This window comes from Nerophis ophidion, linkage group LG16, assembly GCF_033978795.1.
Source record: "Nerophis ophidion isolate RoL-2023_Sa linkage group LG16, RoL_Noph_v1.0, whole genome shotgun sequence".
Lineage (NCBI taxonomy): Eukaryota > Metazoa > Chordata > Actinopteri > Syngnathiformes > Syngnathidae > Nerophis > Nerophis ophidion.
Window position 1 is genome coordinate 29,914,931 of NC_084626.1, and position 17,999 is coordinate 29,932,929.

Here is a 17,999-nt window from a genome sequence, read left to right on the forward strand (position 1 = left end):
AACACAGATAGACAGACAACATTCACACTCATATTCACACACTCGGGCCAATTTAGTGTTGCCAATCAACCTATCCACAACTGCGTGTTTTGAAGGTGGGAGGAAGCCGTCATACCCACACAGTTACGGGGAGAACATGCAAAGTCCACACAGAAAGACCCTAAGCCTGGGGATCGGACCCAGGACCTTGTTATTGTGAGAGACCAGCACTAACTCCTGTGAACGCTGGTTCATTAGTGATTCCCAGAGCCCAAAAAAAGTCTGCGGGCTAGAGAGCGTTTTTCTATTCAAGCTCCAGTACAGTTAGAGATGCTACCTCAGTAGATACATTTAAGTCCCATCTTAAAACTCATGTGAATACTCTAGCATTTGAATAGACCCATCTTTAGACCAGTTGATCTGCCGTGGCTCTTTTCTACTCTGCACCCTTCTCCTGCGTGGCGAGGTTATTAGGAGGCCACGGATCTTTTTCCATGGAAGAGGCGCCAGTTGTTCCGAGTCGGGATCCGGGATGAGCCACTACTATGTTCATCAATTGGTGACGTCGCTGCCCTGCTGACTTGTCTACATATAAGAAGATCCCCTGCTGGCCTCACTATGGACTGGACTCTCCCGTTATTAACCATATCCACTCGGCATCCATTGCACCGGTCACCCGTGGCGGGGTCCCCACATCTGCGGTCCGTTCCAAGGTTTCTCATTGGGCCCATTCGGTTGAGTTTTTGAGATGCTACCTCAGTAGATGCATTTAAGTCCCATCTTTCACAGTATCATGTTAGACCCGCTCGACATCCATTGCTTTCCTCCTCTCCAAGGTTCTCATAGTCATCATTGTCACCGACGTCCCACTGGGTCATTATTGTCACCGATGTCCCACTGGGTGTGAGTTTTCCTTGCCCTTATGTGGGCCTACCGAGGATGTCGTAGTGGTTTGTGCAGCCCTTTGAGACACTAGTGATTTAGGGCTATATAAGTAAACATTGATTGATTGATTGATTGATTGATCTTAAAAGTCTTGTGTATACTCTAGCCTTTGAATAAACCCATTTTTAGACCAGTTGATCTGCCGTGGCTCTTTTCTACTCTGCCCTCTTCTCTTGCGTGGAGAGGTTATTAGGAGGCCACGGATCTTTTTCCATGGAAGAGGCGCCAGTTGTTCCGAGTCGGGGTCCGGGATGAGCCACTACTATGTTCATCAATTGGTGACGTCGCTGCCCTGCTGACTTGTCGACATATAAGAAGATCCCCTGCTGGCTTCACTATGGACCGGACTCTCCCGTTATTAACCATATTCACTCGGCATCCATTTCACCGGTCACCCCTGGCGGGGTCCCCACATCTGCGGTCCGTTCCATGGTTTCTCATTGGGCCCATTCGATTGAGTTTTTGAGATGCTACCTCAGTAGATGCATTTAAGTCCCATCTTAAAAGTCTTGTGTATACTCTAGCCTTTGAATAGAGCCATCTTTAGACCAGTTGATCTTCCGTGGCTCTTTTCTACACTGCACCCCTCTCCTGCGTGGAGAGGTTATTAGGAGGCCACGGATCTTTTTCCATGGGATCCGGGATGAGCCACTACTATGTGCATTAATTGGTGACGTCGCTGCCCTGCTGACTTGTCTACATATAAAAGGGTCCCCTGCTGGCCTCACTATGGACTGGACTCTCCCGTTATTAACCATATTCACTCGGCATCCATTTCACCGGACACCCGTGGCAGGGTCCCCACATCTGCGGTCCGTTCCAAGGTTTCTCATTGGGCCCATTCGGTTGAGTTTTTGAGATGCTACCTCAGTAGATGCATTTAAGTCCCATCTTAAAAGTATTGTGTATACTCTAGCCTTTGAATAAACCCATTTTTAGACCAGTTGATCTTCCGTGGCTCTTTTCTACTCTGCACCCTTCTCCTGCGTGGAGAGGTTATTAGGAGGCCACGGATCTTTTTCCATGGAAGACGCGCCAGTTGTTCCGAGTCGGGATCCGGGATGAGCCACTACTATGTTCATCAATTGGTGACGTCGCTGCCCTGCTGACTTGTCTACATATAAGAAGATCCCCTGCTGGCCTCACTATGGACTGAACTCTCACGTTATTAACCATATTCACTCGGCATCCATTGCACCGGTCACCCGTGGCAGGGTCCCCACATCTGCGGTCCCTTCTAAGGTTTCAAATTGGGCCCATTCGGTTGAGTTTTTTCTTGTCCTGATGTAGAATCAGAGCCAAGGATGTCATTGTAGTTTGTGCAGCCTTTTGAGGCATTTGTGATTAAGGGCTTTATAAAAAAATGTTGATTGATTGATTACTAATTCAGTGGTTTATTCTTGAGTGGGCCCTGAGCCTCGAGGTCAAAAAGCTTAAAGGCCTACTTAAACCCACTACTACCGACCACGCAGTCTGATAGTTTATAAATCAATGAGGAAATATTAACATTGCAACACATGCCAATACGGCCGGTTTAGTCTACTAAATTGCAATTTTAAATTTCCCGCGGAGTTTCTTGTTGAAAATGTCGCGGAATGATGACGCGTGCGCGTGACGTCCCGTGTTGCAGGGGACATATTAGCGCAGCACCATTTGTGGCTAAAAGTCGTCTCTTTTCATGGCGCGATTACACAGTATTCTGGACATCTGTGTTGCTGAATCTTTTGCAATTTGTTCAATTAATAATGGAGAAGTCAAAGTAGAAAGATGGAGTTGGGAAGCTTTACCCTTTAGCCACACAAAAACAGTGTTTTCTTGTTTAAAATTCCCGGAGGTGAAGCTTTACTATGGATCAGAGCGGTCAAGCGAACATGGTTCCCAAACACTTGTCAACTGACAGGTTTCGGTGAGAAAATTGTGGTAAAGAGTCGCCTCTTACCGGAGATCAGCTGAGCTTGCGCTGTTCATGCAGCTGCCGTCGACTTCCCTCAGAGACTGGCGTCAAGACACCCGTGGACACACCCCTCCGACTATCAGGTACTATTTAATCTCACTAAAACACTAGCAACACAATAGAAAGATAAGGGATTTCCCAGAATTATCCTAGAAAATGTGTCTAAAAACATCTGAATCCGTCCCAATGCAATCGCCTTTATTTTTTTTACTTTATTTTTTATTACATTTTTTTTTTATAGTCCTTCGCTATCAATATCATCATCCACGAATCTTTCATCCTCGCTCAAATTAATGGGGAAATTGTTGTTTTCTCGGTCCGAATAGCTCTAGCATCTGGATGCTCCAATTATAAACAATGTGAGGACGCGAGGAGCCCTCACCCTTGTGACGTCATCGTCTGCGACTTCCGGTAAAGGCAGGACTTTTTTATCAGCGACCAAAAGTTGCGAACTTTATCATCGATGTTCTCTACTAAATCATTTCAGCAAAAATATGGCAATATCGCGAAATAATCAAGTATGACACATAGAATGGACCTGCTATCCCCGTTTAAATAAGAAAATCTAATTTCAGTAGGCCTTTAAGAACCTCTAATCTGGAGTACCATCGGGGTGTATTATGAAATTAAGTTTGGCATTGCACACACCGATTTTGCACCGACATATGCTTTTCAGATAACCTTCCACAGTTAATATAAAGGAGCTTGTGTGCTCTAAACAAATGATGTGATTAATCTGTGTATAGACATGATTAATCCAATATTTTTTTGTGATTGATCACTTGAGTTGATGCAATAAATTTGACACACTCACAAAGTTACCTCACATAGTGAGTTTGAACTTCTACAGTACATTGCCATCAATCATAATACATAGCATGTGTAATTGTGTACGCAGACTTGTTAACTCTTTCCCTCGGTTTCATTGGACCAATGTGGCTCTCACTGGGATCCTGGAGTGCGTCAGATTGTCTGTGGGCCTATGTTTGGATAAGGCAGCATGTCCATTGTCCCTGGTGCCCCAGCTGGGTCGAGGTATGCCTCCATCTTCCTGAAATAGAAAGACAGCTGCAGAGCTGCCATGCATAGTGAGGGTGGGGCTGGCCGTGCAAGCCGGGCCCACTGACTCAGACTACAATGAGAGATGTGGCTATTGTCTGGAGCCGTGGACTAATAGCTACAAGAATGATTAGCTCGGCTGCATATGTGTGTGTGGGGAAGAATAATTGCGGCTTTAGGGAGTGTTTGTGCCACGCGCCAACCCGTCGCCACTGCGATGACCCGATGGCTATGACCTGAGCCCACAGCAGTGCTGCAAGGCATAGTGGTTAGGGCACGTGGCGATTACAGAAATATCCACCAGCGATGAATGCTTTGATCCCAGTGCCGCCTCAGCAGCCTTTTTATTCCTCCATGGCGTTGTGACATTTATTGTCTCGACCTGTAAGCAATATCTAAAACATATTTAATGCTGCGTCAATTGAGAAGCACATTTCAATACTAGTCCTCCCCACGCCCAAAAAAACAAAAAAAAAACATAACAGAAGACAATGTTGATATTTTGTGGATAAAATAACATATTGGTCAAAGTAAGTAAAAAATGATAAAACATTATAGTGAATAAAAATGTAACACAAAATAATAAGAGATTTTTATGATTATTTATTAGACTTACACTGAGACTTAGACATAGACAAACTTTATTGATCCACAAGGGAAATTTTTCCACACAGTAGCTCACTTACAAAGGATGGAAAGGGTAAGGATGGAAAGGATACTGCAGGTATAAAGTACACTAAAAATGCATCATAGTAGCAATATAAGATAAACCATATATGTAATATTTACATATTATAAATATAGTATACTTGTATTTATTATTATTATTATATTTATCATAGGCCCTGCGATGAGTTGGCGACTTGTCCAGGGTGTACTCCGCCTTCCGCCCGATTGTAGCTGAGTTAGGCACCAGCGCCCCCGCGACCCCAAAGAGAATAAGCGGTAGAAAATGGCTGGATGGATTATATTTATTATATTGTTTAAGTTACTTTTCAGGATGAAAAATTGTTAATAAATAAAATATTTCTCCTTTAAAATTCATGGATTACTAATAAATGGTTTGTACTTGTTTGTACTTGTATAGCGCTTTTCTACCCCTTTTTAAGGAGCCCAAAGCGCTTTGACAATATTTCCACATTCGCCCATTCACACACACATTCACACACTGACTGCGGGAGCTGCCATGCAAGGCGCTCACCAGGAACCCATCAGGAGCAAGGGTAAAGTGTCTTGCCCAAGGACACAACGGACGTGACTAGGATGGTAGAAGGTGAGGATTGAACCAATAACCCTCTGATAATATACTCATATTTTTTATTATAATTACTCAAATGTTTGCTTGCAACTTAAATCCTAAAATTGAGTCGAGCGACAGCTCTTATCTCAAAACACTCTTAAGTTGGGACACGTTTAAGTTAAGGTATCACTGTATTAGACTTTATGGCAAGGACTGTCCGCCACTCACGTTTTGTTGGCCCACAGCATATTGTTGAAATTAAATCGAACAAAATCTACAGAAAAAATGTAAGAAAGAAGAACAAAAAGCTGAAATTTTGATACTAATACCAAAAACCAATACACTTTGTCACCTCTGATACAGCATTTTGTCTTTACATACATACACAAATACAGATATATACACATATTTATATTACACACATATACGTTAGGTCAGAAAAAAATACAGATGCTATATCATCCCCGCTTGTAAGATGATATATATATATAGCTGTGGAAGCTTATGCGGGTTATATGGGCCAAAGGAACCGTACCAACAAGCTGGAGAAGGGCAGAAGGGTGCTTTGTGCCGAAAGAACGGGGATCCACAAAGATCAGCCAGTTCCGAACCATTTCCTTGCTAAGTGTGGAGGGGAAAATCTTCTTTTCAGTGCTGGCCAAAAGAATGAGCTCCTTTATGACCCGGAATGGATATATTAACACCTCTATCCAGAAGGGCGGTATCGAAGGGTTCTCCGGGTGCCTGGAGCATACAGGGCTCCTCAGCCAACTTATCCAAGAAGCAAAGGAGAAGAAAGGCAACCTAACAGTAGTCTGGCTTGATTTTGCTAATGCATATGGGTCAATTCCCCATAACGTGATCCAAGTGGCTATGGACCATTACCACATCCCACATCACATCCAGGGGATGATCACCAGCTACCTGGGAGACATCAAGCTACGATTCCAAGCAGCCATGTTCACAACTAAATGGCAGCCAGTGGAGAAGGGAATAGTGACAGGGTGCACCATCTCTCCCATCTTGTTTGTCATGGGAATGAACCTGATCATCTCTGCAGCGATCATAAAGTCAAGAGGACCAAAGACTGCAGCAGGAAGTCAACAACCAGCAATCAGGGCATTCATGGATGATCTTACCGTGATAACACCAACTCACGTGCAGGCGAGATGGGTCCTGGCGGAACTGGATCGTATGGCTACTTGGGCAAAGATGATCTTCAAGCCCAAGAAATCAAGGTGTCTGGTGATCCAAAAGGGAAAAACAACGGGAAAGTTCAAGTTGCTTGTTCAGGGGGAAGCAATCCCAAACATCCAAGGGAACCCTATTAAATGCCTTGGAAAGTGGTATGATGATTCCATGACGGATAAAAACAGCATCTCCAGCACCGAAAATCAGGTTGAAGAATGGTTGAAAAGGATTGACAAGTCTGGTCTGCCTGGGAAATACAAGTGCTGGATCTACCAGCACGGCTTACTCCAAAGACTTATGTGGCTTCTCACCGTGTACGAAGTGGCGATAACAACAGTTGAAGGGTTGGAGAGGAAGTTCAACAAGCACCTTCGGAAATGGTTGGGGATACCCCCGAGCTTTACATCTACGGGGCTCTACATAAGTTCGGGCCAGCTCCAGCTCCCCCTGTCTTCAGTTCTGGAGGAGTTTAAAGTCGCAAAATGCAGACTTTCCCTGACGTATAGGGACTCCCAAGATCGGCTGATCAGGGAAGCTGGAATAAGAACAAGATCTGGCAGGAAGTGGGCCGCTAGCACTGCTATTGCCCAGGCAGAATCATCTCTCAGGACCAAAGATACCATCGGAAGCCTCTGCACTGGAAGACAGGGTCTAGGAACATCACATTTCCAGCAGTGGTCCAAGTCCACTCCCAGGGAAAGGAGGACCTTGATTCAGGATGAAGTCCGAAACCTTGAGGAAGAAGGAAGGAGAGCTAAAGCCATCGAGCTCGCAACCCAAGGTGCCTGGACAAGGTGGAACCTTCCCAAGAGGAACGTGACGTGGAGTGAACTGTGGAAGCTGGAGCCATTTCGTATCTCATTCCTGCTTCGAGCAGTATATGACACCCTGCCGACCCCAGTCAACTTGCATAGGTGGGGAATGAGGGAGGACCCGCTGTGCAGGTTGTGTGGCGGTAAAGGAACTATGGCGCACATTCTGTCTGGGTGCAAAACAGCATTGACCCAGGGAAGATACAGGTGGCGCCATGACAAGGTGTTGGCAATGCTCGCAGACATCTTGGAGCAAGAGAGGAGAAAGAAACACCCAGCCAAAACAAAACCATTGCTGAGCACCATCACCTTCGTGAAAGAGGGTCATAGACCAGTTGTCCAAGGCCAAGCCAACCAAAACCTCTTGCAGTTGGCCCAGGGATGGGAGATGGAGGTCGACCTGGGGCGGAAGCTCCTCTTCCCAGAGGCAGTACTGTCCACCACTCTGAGACCAGACATAGTCTTGTGGTCCCCAGAGGGAAAGAAAATCATCATGGTGGAGCTTACTGTCCCATGGGAGGAGGGATGTGAGGAAGCGGCAGAGAGGAAGGAAACAAAGTACCAACAACTTGTCCAGGACTGCCGGGACAAGGAGTGGACAGCATGGCTGATGACAGTGGAAGTTGGTTGTCGAGGATTCCCTGCGCAATCTGTGTGGAATATGATGACAAAGGTTGGATTGAGAGGTCACTTGAGAAAAACAGCCGTTCGTAGGCTGGGAGAAGCGGCAGAGAGAGCCTCCTGTTGGCTCTGGCATAAAAGAGAGGACAATAGCTGGAAGCCTGGATGAGAGGAGCAGTGATCTGGCCAATCACTGCTGACCCACCAACCGGAGAGTGTTGTGGTTAAGGGTCGAAACACTCTGTGAACGTTGGGGACCACCTGATGACCTCTTGTCCAGGCCAAAGCTTTATCCATTAGAAATGGATTATAATAGCATCTTTGATGTATTTGAAAACTAGCCTCTGTATTTTTTCCTGACCTAATGTATATTCCACTTTACCCTGGTATTGAACACTGTATAACGGATAAGCCACAGAAACCTTCACTATATATTACATACATATATATGTAATATATATACTGTATAATATAATATATATATGTTGTTTTTGCATTTATTTATTTATTTCTACAAAAAATCAAAGTGGCCCTTGTCTGCTTTGACATATCAGTACGCAGCCCCTTCGTAGAAAGAGTTGGGATACTGCTGCTTTGTATTATACCAATCTTTGTAAATTGTTCTCACTATATAGAAAACACATTGTAAAATCCAAATATAATTTAATAAAGGCCTACTGAAATGAGATTTTCTTATTTAAACGGGGTTAGCAGGTCCATTCTATGTGTCATACTTGATCATTTTGCGATATTGCCATATTTTTGCTGAAAGGATTTAGTAGAGAACATCGACGATAAAGTTCGCAACCTTTGGTCGCTAATAAAAAAGCCCTGCCTTTAGCGGAAGTATGTGCGCGTGACGTCACGAGTTGCAGGGCTCCACACATATTCACATTGTTTATAATGGGAGCCACCAGCAGTTAGAGCAATTCGGACCGAGAAAGCGACAATTTCCCCATTTATTTGAGCGAGGATGAAAGATTCTAGAATTAGGGTATTGATAGTGGAGGAATAGAAAAAGAAAAAAAAAAGCGACGGCTCCGGGCGGCGGCAGTGTGAGCGTTTAAGGTGTTATTAGACACATTTACTAGCATAATTCTGGAAGATCCCTTATCTGCTTATTGTTTTAATAGTATTTTAGTGAGATTGTAAAGATTGTAAAGTAATACCTCAAGGTCGGATGGCTGCGCTGAACACGCAGTGTCTCAGAGAGAAGGCGAGGAGCCAAGTTCACAGCTGCCTTTTTTGACAGCTGCTGCAGGACGACGAATAATCCAATGATGTCTCCGGTAAGATATATATATATATATATATATATATCACAATTTTCCCATCCAAAAACATGCTGGTTAACGTAGAGAAAACATGTTCGCTTGACCACTTTGCTTCACAACAAACAAAGAAACACCGGCTGTGTCTCGGTGCTAAAGACAGCTGCAATCCACCGCTTTCCACCAACAGCATTGTTCTTTAAAGTCTCCATTATTAAATGAACAAATTGCAAAAGAATCAGCAACACAAATGTCCAGAATGTTGTGTAATTATGCGATTAAAGCAGACAACTTTTAGCCGCTAGTGGTGCAGCGCTAATATTTCCTGACAGTCCGTGGCGTCACGCGCACGCGTCATCATTCCGCGACGTTTTCAACAAGAAACTCGCGGGAAATTTAAAATTGCAATTTAGTAAACTAAAAATGCCGTATTTGCATGTGTTGCAATGTTAATATTTCATCATTGATATATAAACTATCAGACTGCGTGGTTGGTAGTAGTGGGTTTGAGAGGGCCTTTAAAGACTTGAATCAACTCTTTTTAGACTGCTCCATATCCATATCAGTCAGCCTTCAAATGTTTACAAGATATTTTGAAAGGCACCAGCAGCAGTTGCATTTTTCGATTCTGTGTTGAGACCTTTTGGTATTTGACGTGGTGATTAACGCTGGCACCTGTGCGGGGCTCCAGCAGGTTGGGTTGGGCTTGCGTCAAGTACGATTAAGCACTGATGAAAACGACTTTGGCCGTAATTCCCAATCTCTCTCCATCTCGCCTCCTAATCCCGCTGGCATTTGGCGCATGATGATCTAAAACAACTGTCAGCGACCCCACAGATCAAGAGTTGATGCCCAAAATGTCGTCTTCTCACTTGCACATCATCAACATGACAGCCGGGCCCGAACCCTAGAATGAAGCTGCGACTTCACTCCAGTTCTTTTATGTGAGAAGGTAATTTAAACCCGCATGCATGTCCAATAGTGAAAACACCAGCGTAGTTGGGCCTGGCCACATTACTGTAAATGATTTTGAAGAACACTGGGGATGTAAGGAGATGCCTGGAGAAGTCAGCTGTTGCCGAGAGATGCCGCTAACACTGCAGCCGCTCTGTGTTTGTGGTCGGCGCCCAAACAAGATCGTGTTGACACATATTGCTACTTTATCGCAACTGAACTTATAAAGAGTAATAAATAGATTGAATAAAAATCAAACCACGCGTCTAAGGTGACGTGAACGCTAAACAACTAAATAGAGCGTATGTTAATGCCAGGTTATGCCTGTGTATGTGTTGTTTACACACTTATTTCAAGCCATGTAGCTCTGGGGACTTTGTGGATTCACTTCGCCCCGCGTGTGTTATCAGCACGCCAGCCTTTCAAATGGTGCAGCGAGTGACATAGTACATAAAGCAGCCTCTCTGAAGAACCCCCTTGTCCCAGAATAGCCGCGGGCCCCCTCTATATCTCGCGAAGTTTGAGCCATCACGGCGACACCTGACTGTCTGCCACGGCAACACAGATAACAGCATCGACAACAACAACAACAAAAACAGGTCCATTTGGTGACATTAGCCATTTCCGGACAGCTCATCGTGCATGGCTGCAGAAGATTTCTTCTTTAGTACTTCTGCTACCTGATGAGGAATGCCGGACTCTGGCTTTGTCTATTCTGAGAACCTGTGCTACAGTTTCCCTCCCCCCTCCCCCTTGCTGCACGGTCACGCTCCCATACCAACCTCTCCCCTGGCTCTCAAGGTCAGATCTGGTGGAGCCTTGCAGCGTACGAAGGGCGCCATGATGGTGCCGAAATGACCCCGTGAATGAAAAAGACGGAAAGTACGCTTGCCTGTATAGACCGTTGCCGCCCGAGGCCTGAAGCCATCCTTTGAGTCATATTCTCCAATCATTTAGTTGCAAACTGTGGCAAGGCGCATTTTGTTTTGTAGGTGCCGCGCCCGCCATCTTTCTCTCTATTAATAAATCCTTGCGTATTTATAGTAGCTTGTTTAATGCCCCACAGCTCCTGAAATAATCTCCTCTAAGGTTGCATCCTGCAGAGGGGCCACATACACACACACACACACACACACACACACACACACACACACACACACAATAGCCAACATCCCACGTCAAGACCACACTCGACCAACACTCGACATCACTCACATGGCTTCCAATTTGGATTCCAGTTGTATTCTAAACTTAATGCTTATTTATGCACGCTCTTAAACATTCATTGCCCTAACAAAAATCTGCGGTCTGCCAACCGACAGCTGCTGGAGGTTACAGTGATCGCTCTTTTTCCATCGGTGGCCCCAGCAGGCTTTTTTTTTTTAACCTTTTACCTGTTGAATATATGGGCCATCGCATATTCAGACTCATTTATTCTGAGCCACCATTTGACACTACTTGACACAATTTGAATGATTATTTTATGATATTTTATTGTTCGCTTGTTTAAATGCTGCTTGTGTTTCACTTCTGTCCAGTTTAGTTATGGCTGTTAAATTGGGCTTCAAGACAAGCGGAAGAAAATGGATGGATGAATGGAACTAAAGTTTGATTGATTGAACACTAAAGGAGGCCCGCATGACTTTGTATAATTTCCTCCTTCTCATTTTGTTTAAACTGTTCATCATATTGCTATATATTGTTACTGTAAAATGTGTGCTTTCCAATAAAGAAAATATATACAGTATACTGTAAAAAATAAGTACAGTATATACATACATATATATATATATATATATATATATATATACATGTATAAAAAATTTACATATATATATATATATATATATATACATATATATATATATCAATATCAATAAGTGTATATAAATTATATATATGCTGGCTTTTGAACTTTACGTCGATAACAGTCTGGATGGTTCGCTTCCCTTTTGGTTCGGATAACACGATGTCGAATATTTCCAAAAATAATTTGAAATGTGGACTCGTCAGACCACAGAACACTTTTCCACTTTGCATCAGTCCATCTTAGATGATCTCGGGCCCAGAGAAGCCGGCGGCGTTTCTGGATGTTGTTGATAAATGGCTTTCGCTTTGCCTAGTAGAGCTTTAACTTGCACTTACAGATGTAGTGACCAACTGTATTTAGTGACAGTGGTTTTCTGAAGTGTTCCTGAGCCCATGTGGGGATATCCTTTAGAGATTGATGTCGGTTTTTGATACAGTGCCGTCTGAGGGATCGAAGGTCACGGTCATTCAATGTTGGTTTCCGGCCATGCCGCTTACGTGGAGTGATTTCTCCAGATTCTCTGAACCTTTTGATGATATTATGGACCGCAAATGTTGAAATCCCTAAATTTATTGCAATTGCACTTTGAGAAACTTTGTTCTTAAACTGTTTGACTATTTGCTCACGCAGTTGTGGACAAAGGGGTGTACCTCGCCCCATCCTTTCTTGTGAAAGACTGAGCATTTTTTGGAAAGCTGTTTTTATACCCAATCATGGCACCCACCTGTTCCCAATTAGCCTGCACACCTGTGGGATGTTCCAAAAAAGTGTTTGATGAGCATTCCTCAACTTTATCAGTATTTTTTGCCACCTTTCTCAACTTCTTTGTCAAATTCTAAAATTAATGATTATTTGCAAAAAGAAAATGTTAATCAGTTTGAACATCAAATATGTTGTCTTTGTAGCATATTCAACTGAATATGGGTTGAAAATGATTTGCAAATCATTGTATTCCATTTATATTTATATCTAACACAATTTCCCAACTTTGTTTATATATACATATATATACATATATATATATATATATATATATATATATATATATATATATATATATATATATATATATATATATATATATATATATATATATGTATATATATATATATATAAATATATATATATACACATTATATATACACACAAATTTAAGGCCACCATGACACAATTTTAACAATTTTATTTCCCAACTTCTTTGTCACGTGTTGCTGCCATCAAATTCTAAAATTAATGATTATTTGCAAAAAGAAAATGTTTATCAGTTTGAACATCAAATATGTTGTCTTTGTAGCATATTCAACTGAATATGGGTTGAAAATGATTTGCAAATCATTGTATTCCATTTATATTTATATCTAACACAATTTCCCAACTCATATGGAGACGGGCTTTGTATATATATATATATATATATATATATATATATATATATATATATATATATATATATATATATATATATATATATATATATAGTTATATATATATATAAATATATATATATATACACATAAATATACATATATATTATATATATATGTATATACACACACAAATTTAAGGCCACCATGACACAATTTTAACAATTTTATTTTATGTTTTTATTTTATGATATTCTATTGTTCATATTTTTTTATAATTATATATATATATATATATACGTGTGTGTGTGTGTGTGTGTGTATATATATATATATATATATATATATATATATAATGTATAATTTTATTTTATTTTATTTTTATATATATTTAAAATTTTAAAGGTTGCTAGTTATTTTTTAACAGAAATTGCAATTTTGAGAGTTTTTTTTGTCCAAATAGGGCCCATAGAGAAATTAAGATCATCCATATATGACATCAATAATATTTTAGAAACAATAAAATGTGGTCGTTAGTTTGTAAACATAACACAATGAATATGAAATTTAACCAGAATTAGAAGATATAATATCAATTTCTGATGTACTGTATCTAATTTATAAAGGCAAAATAGTACATGTCCTTTAATATCACAATCCAGTGTTGCACTTTGGGAAAGTCTCTCAATCGAGGGTTCAAATTTCATCAAACCTTAGTTTGTATAAAATGTAAATTTACATTGTATATTAATTATATTCTCATTCATTCATTTTCTTGTGTGAACCCCTTTAACGTATTTTAATATACAGCTCACCCATTATTTTTTTTCTGTTAAAATCTATAGTTTTTGTATAGCTTGTATTGTTTGTTATATTAATTGTTTTCCTGTTTTCTAGTGCTTTTGATTGTGGTCTTTCTAAATTTTGTTCATTCTTGTAACCTAGCTATTCTAAACAAAGAAGTTATTTTGGAATCAAAAAAGTTTATCAGTCTAATGGAGCTGAGATAAGCTCCAGTCTCCCCGCGACCCCGATTGGGACAAGCAGTAGAAAATGGATAGATGGATGGATGTAAGGCAGTTCATAAAACAAATGGTATATTGTTTTGGCATGTGCTGACAAAAAACAGCACATTGTTAATTTTGTATTTGATCAGTTTTGGTCTTTGCAGGCTGCGATGAGGTAGCGACTTGTCCAGGGTGAACCCCGCCTTCCGCCCAATTGCTGCGGGGATAGGCTCCAGCACCCCCCACAACCCACAAAGGGACAAGCAGTAGAAAATGGACGGATGGATGGTCTTTGCAGGATAACATTTGTGAACTAGTGACTGTGACCTCTCTCACTTTGTTTTTGAGCAAATATTATTTGGTAAGTCTAAATCAGGGGTCACCAACGCGGTGCCCGCGGGCAGCAGGTCGCCCATAAGGACCAGATGAGTCGCACGCTGGCCTGTTCTAAAAAAAGGTCAAATAGCAGCACTTACCAGTAAGCTGCCTCTATTTTTTAAATTGTATTTATTTACTAGCAAGCTGGTCTCGCTTTGCTCAACATTTTTAATTCTAAGAGAGACAAAACTCAAATAGAATTTGAATATCCAAGAAAATATTTTAAAGACTTGATTTTCACTTGTTTAAATGAATTCATTTATTTTTTTACTTTGCTCCTTATAACTTTCAGAAAGACAATTTTAGAGAAAAAATACAACCTTAAAAATGGTTTTAAGATTTTTAAACACATATATCTTTTTTACCTTTTAAATTCCTTTCTCTTCTTTCCTGACAATTTAAATCAATGTTCAAGTAAATTTCTGTATTTTAAAGAACAATAAATACATTTTAATTTAATTCTTCATTTTAGCTTCTGTTTTTTCGACAAAGAATATTTGTGAAATATTTCTTCAAACTTATTATGATTAAAATTCCCAAAAACTATTCTGGGAAATCTAGAAAATCTTTAGAATCAAATTTAAATCTTATTTCAAAATCTTTTGAATTTATTTTAAAATTTCTGTTCTGGAAAACCTAGAAGAAATAATGATTTGTCTTTGTTAGAAATATAACTTGGTCCAATTTGTTATATATTGTAACAAAATGCACATTGGATTTTAACCTATTTAAAACATGTCATCAAAATTCTAAAATCAATCTTAATCAGGAAAAATTACTAATGATGTTCTATAAATTACTTTTTTAAATCGGTATTTCTGTATGTCATTCTGTCGTACATTTTTTTTCCTTTTACGGAAGTTTTTTTTTTTTAAGAGAATAAAAGATGAAAAAAACACTTAATTGAACGGTTTAAAAGAGGAGAAAACAAGAAAAAAATGAAAATTAAATTTTGAAACATAGTTTATCTTCAATTTCGACTCTTTCGGGGTCGCCCCCCGCGACCCCGAAAGGGAATAAGCGGTAGGAAATGGATGGATAATAAATCTTTTTTTTTTTAACTATCCATCAATCCATTACCTACCGCTTATTACCTCTTGGGGTTGCGGGGGGTACTGGCGCCTATCTCAGCTACAATCGGGCGGAAGGCGGCGTACACCCTGGACAAATCGCCACCTCATCGCAGGGCCAACACAAATAGACAGACAACATTCACACTCACATTCACACATTAGGGCCAATTTAGTGTTGCCAATCAAAACTAAAGTTATTTAATTAAGCAACTCAATTTTATCAAAAAGATTCGAATTAGCTAGTTTTTCTCTTCTTTTTTGGGGTTGAATTCTGAATTTTAAAGAGTCGAAATTGAAGATAAACTATGTTTCAAAATTTAATTTTCATTTTTTTTCTTGTTTTCTCCTCTTTTAAACCGTTCAATTAAGTGTTTTTTTCATCTTTTATTCTCTTCAAAAAAAAAACTTCCGTAAAAGGAAAAAAAATGTACGACAGAATGACAGACAGAAATAACCATTTTTTTATACATACCGGTATATAGATTTTTTAATTAAAGGTAAATAAAGCAAATTGGCTATTTCTGACAATTTTTAAAGTGTGTATCAAACTGGTAGCCCTTTGCATTAATCAGTACCCAAGAAGTAGCTCTTGGTTTCAAAAAGGTTGGTGACCCCTGGCTGCGATGAGTTGGCGATTTGTCCAGGGTGTACGACGCCTTCCGCCCGATTGTAGCTGAGATAGGCGCCAGCGCCCCCCGCGACCCCAAAAGGGAATAAGCGGTAGGAAATGGATGGACGGATGGATGATGACCCCTGGTCGAAATTATTCCAGTAAAACAGGCCAACATTTCAAGTGTGATAAATGACGTCACTGTGATTTTTACTTAGCTTTAGTAGTGGATGCATGTCACCATCCTGCAATGGAACAGTGTCCACCGCTACGGGGATGCAACAATGTCTCCCTCTTGGTGTGTTAATAAGTGAGGCACAAAAATAGCCTGCAATGACAAAAACGCCGTTTTCCTTTTGTGTCAATTGAGACGGGCGCTCAGCACCAATGGGCGCCGGAGGAGGGGACATAAACTAATGAGGGACTACCGACCGTGACCTTGACAACACGCTATAAAGGAGGGTACTTCTCGCCCTGCCGTTAAATCCTCGTCAGCGGACGCCTTTGCGCATTTCTTTTGGTAGGTTTCTGGTTTTACGCACGGCTTTTCCGCTCTTTAACGCACCGTGCTTACTTATTTTATTCCTCTTTCTTGATTATATTCTAGTGATTGTACATTTCTCTTGGTCTCACGCTGTGTTGCGTGACGGCTGTGCGTTATTGTCACACTTTGGGTTACTTTTACGCGCATGCGTTTTACGCCGAAAATGAGGGTGATGACATCCTAACTTGATTTATTGCATCTCCATCGAAGCTCTCCCGCCATCTGTGAGGAGTGAGGAGTCGGAACCATGTCTCGTTTTGACGTGAAGGAGTTCGGTGAAGCGGCGCCGTTTTTACGCAAATCCGACTTGGAGCAACTGACGTTGCAGACAGTCAGCTTTGACGGTAGGCCTCCTTTGACATCATAATCTTGTGTGGCACATTTGGAAACATTCTCAAATTAATTCCCTTTTTAAGAAAAAAATGTAACATTTGTCCAGGGTTAGCGCCCCCCGCGACCCCGAAAGGGAATAAGCGGTAAAAAAATGGATGGATAATACTTTTTTTTCTTTTTTAAACTATCCATCCATCCATTACCTACCGCTTATTCCCTTTTGGGGTTGCGGGGGGTGCTGGCGCCTATCTCAGCTGCAATCGGGCGGAAGGCGGCGTACACCCTGGACAAGTCGCGGCCTAATGGCAGGGCCAACACAGATAGACAGACAGCATTCACACTCACATTCACACACTAGGGCCAATTTAGTGTTGCCAATCAAAACTAAAGTTATTTAATTAAGCAACTCAATGTATAAAAATTTAAGTCATGCAGTAATTATTATTCAACCAAAGCATTATAATTTTTTTTTTAATCAAGACACACGTTTGTTGTATTAAGTAATTATGTTATTTTTTCATTTACACCTCCTACTGCCTTTAATTGGTTCCTACATGTTGTTTCCGTACACCTGAATACAGGACGGACCTAATGGTTGAACCGAATAGCACGAGATAAGTGACGTATGTGTACAAGAGTCTTGTGTTGTTGTGCTTCTCGCATATATAAAATTAAACTACCTAAAAGTAACTTTAATAATACTTTCAAAGTTACTCAACTGTAACCTACAGTCTCCGAGACTGGGGAGAAACAAAATATTGAGGTTACACCTCCCATTTTGTTTGTTGTAGGACGATTTACAGGTGAGTACAAAGCTTGGTATATAGACATTATATACTTAATTAGCATTATAA

At 40.8% G+C, this 17,999-nt stretch overlaps 1 protein-coding gene across 2 annotated transcripts in view; it reads left to right on the forward strand.

Annotated features, from left to right (window-relative positions):
* Positions 1–16,669: 16,669 nt before the first annotated feature.
* Positions 16,670–17,999, forward strand: part of myh7ba (myosin, heavy chain 7B, cardiac muscle, beta a) — a 32,835-nt gene continuing 31,505 nt past the window's right edge. For both annotated transcript variants that reach the window (XM_061874859.1, XM_061874860.1), the window contains exons 1-2: positions 16,670–16,788; positions 17,023–17,156. In XM_061874859.1, coding sequence (XP_061730843.1) covers positions 17,060–17,156 — 97 coding nt within the window. In that variant the 5' untranslated portion in view covers positions 16,670–16,788; positions 17,023–17,059. The remainder of the gene's footprint in view (positions 16,789–17,022; positions 17,157–17,999) is intronic.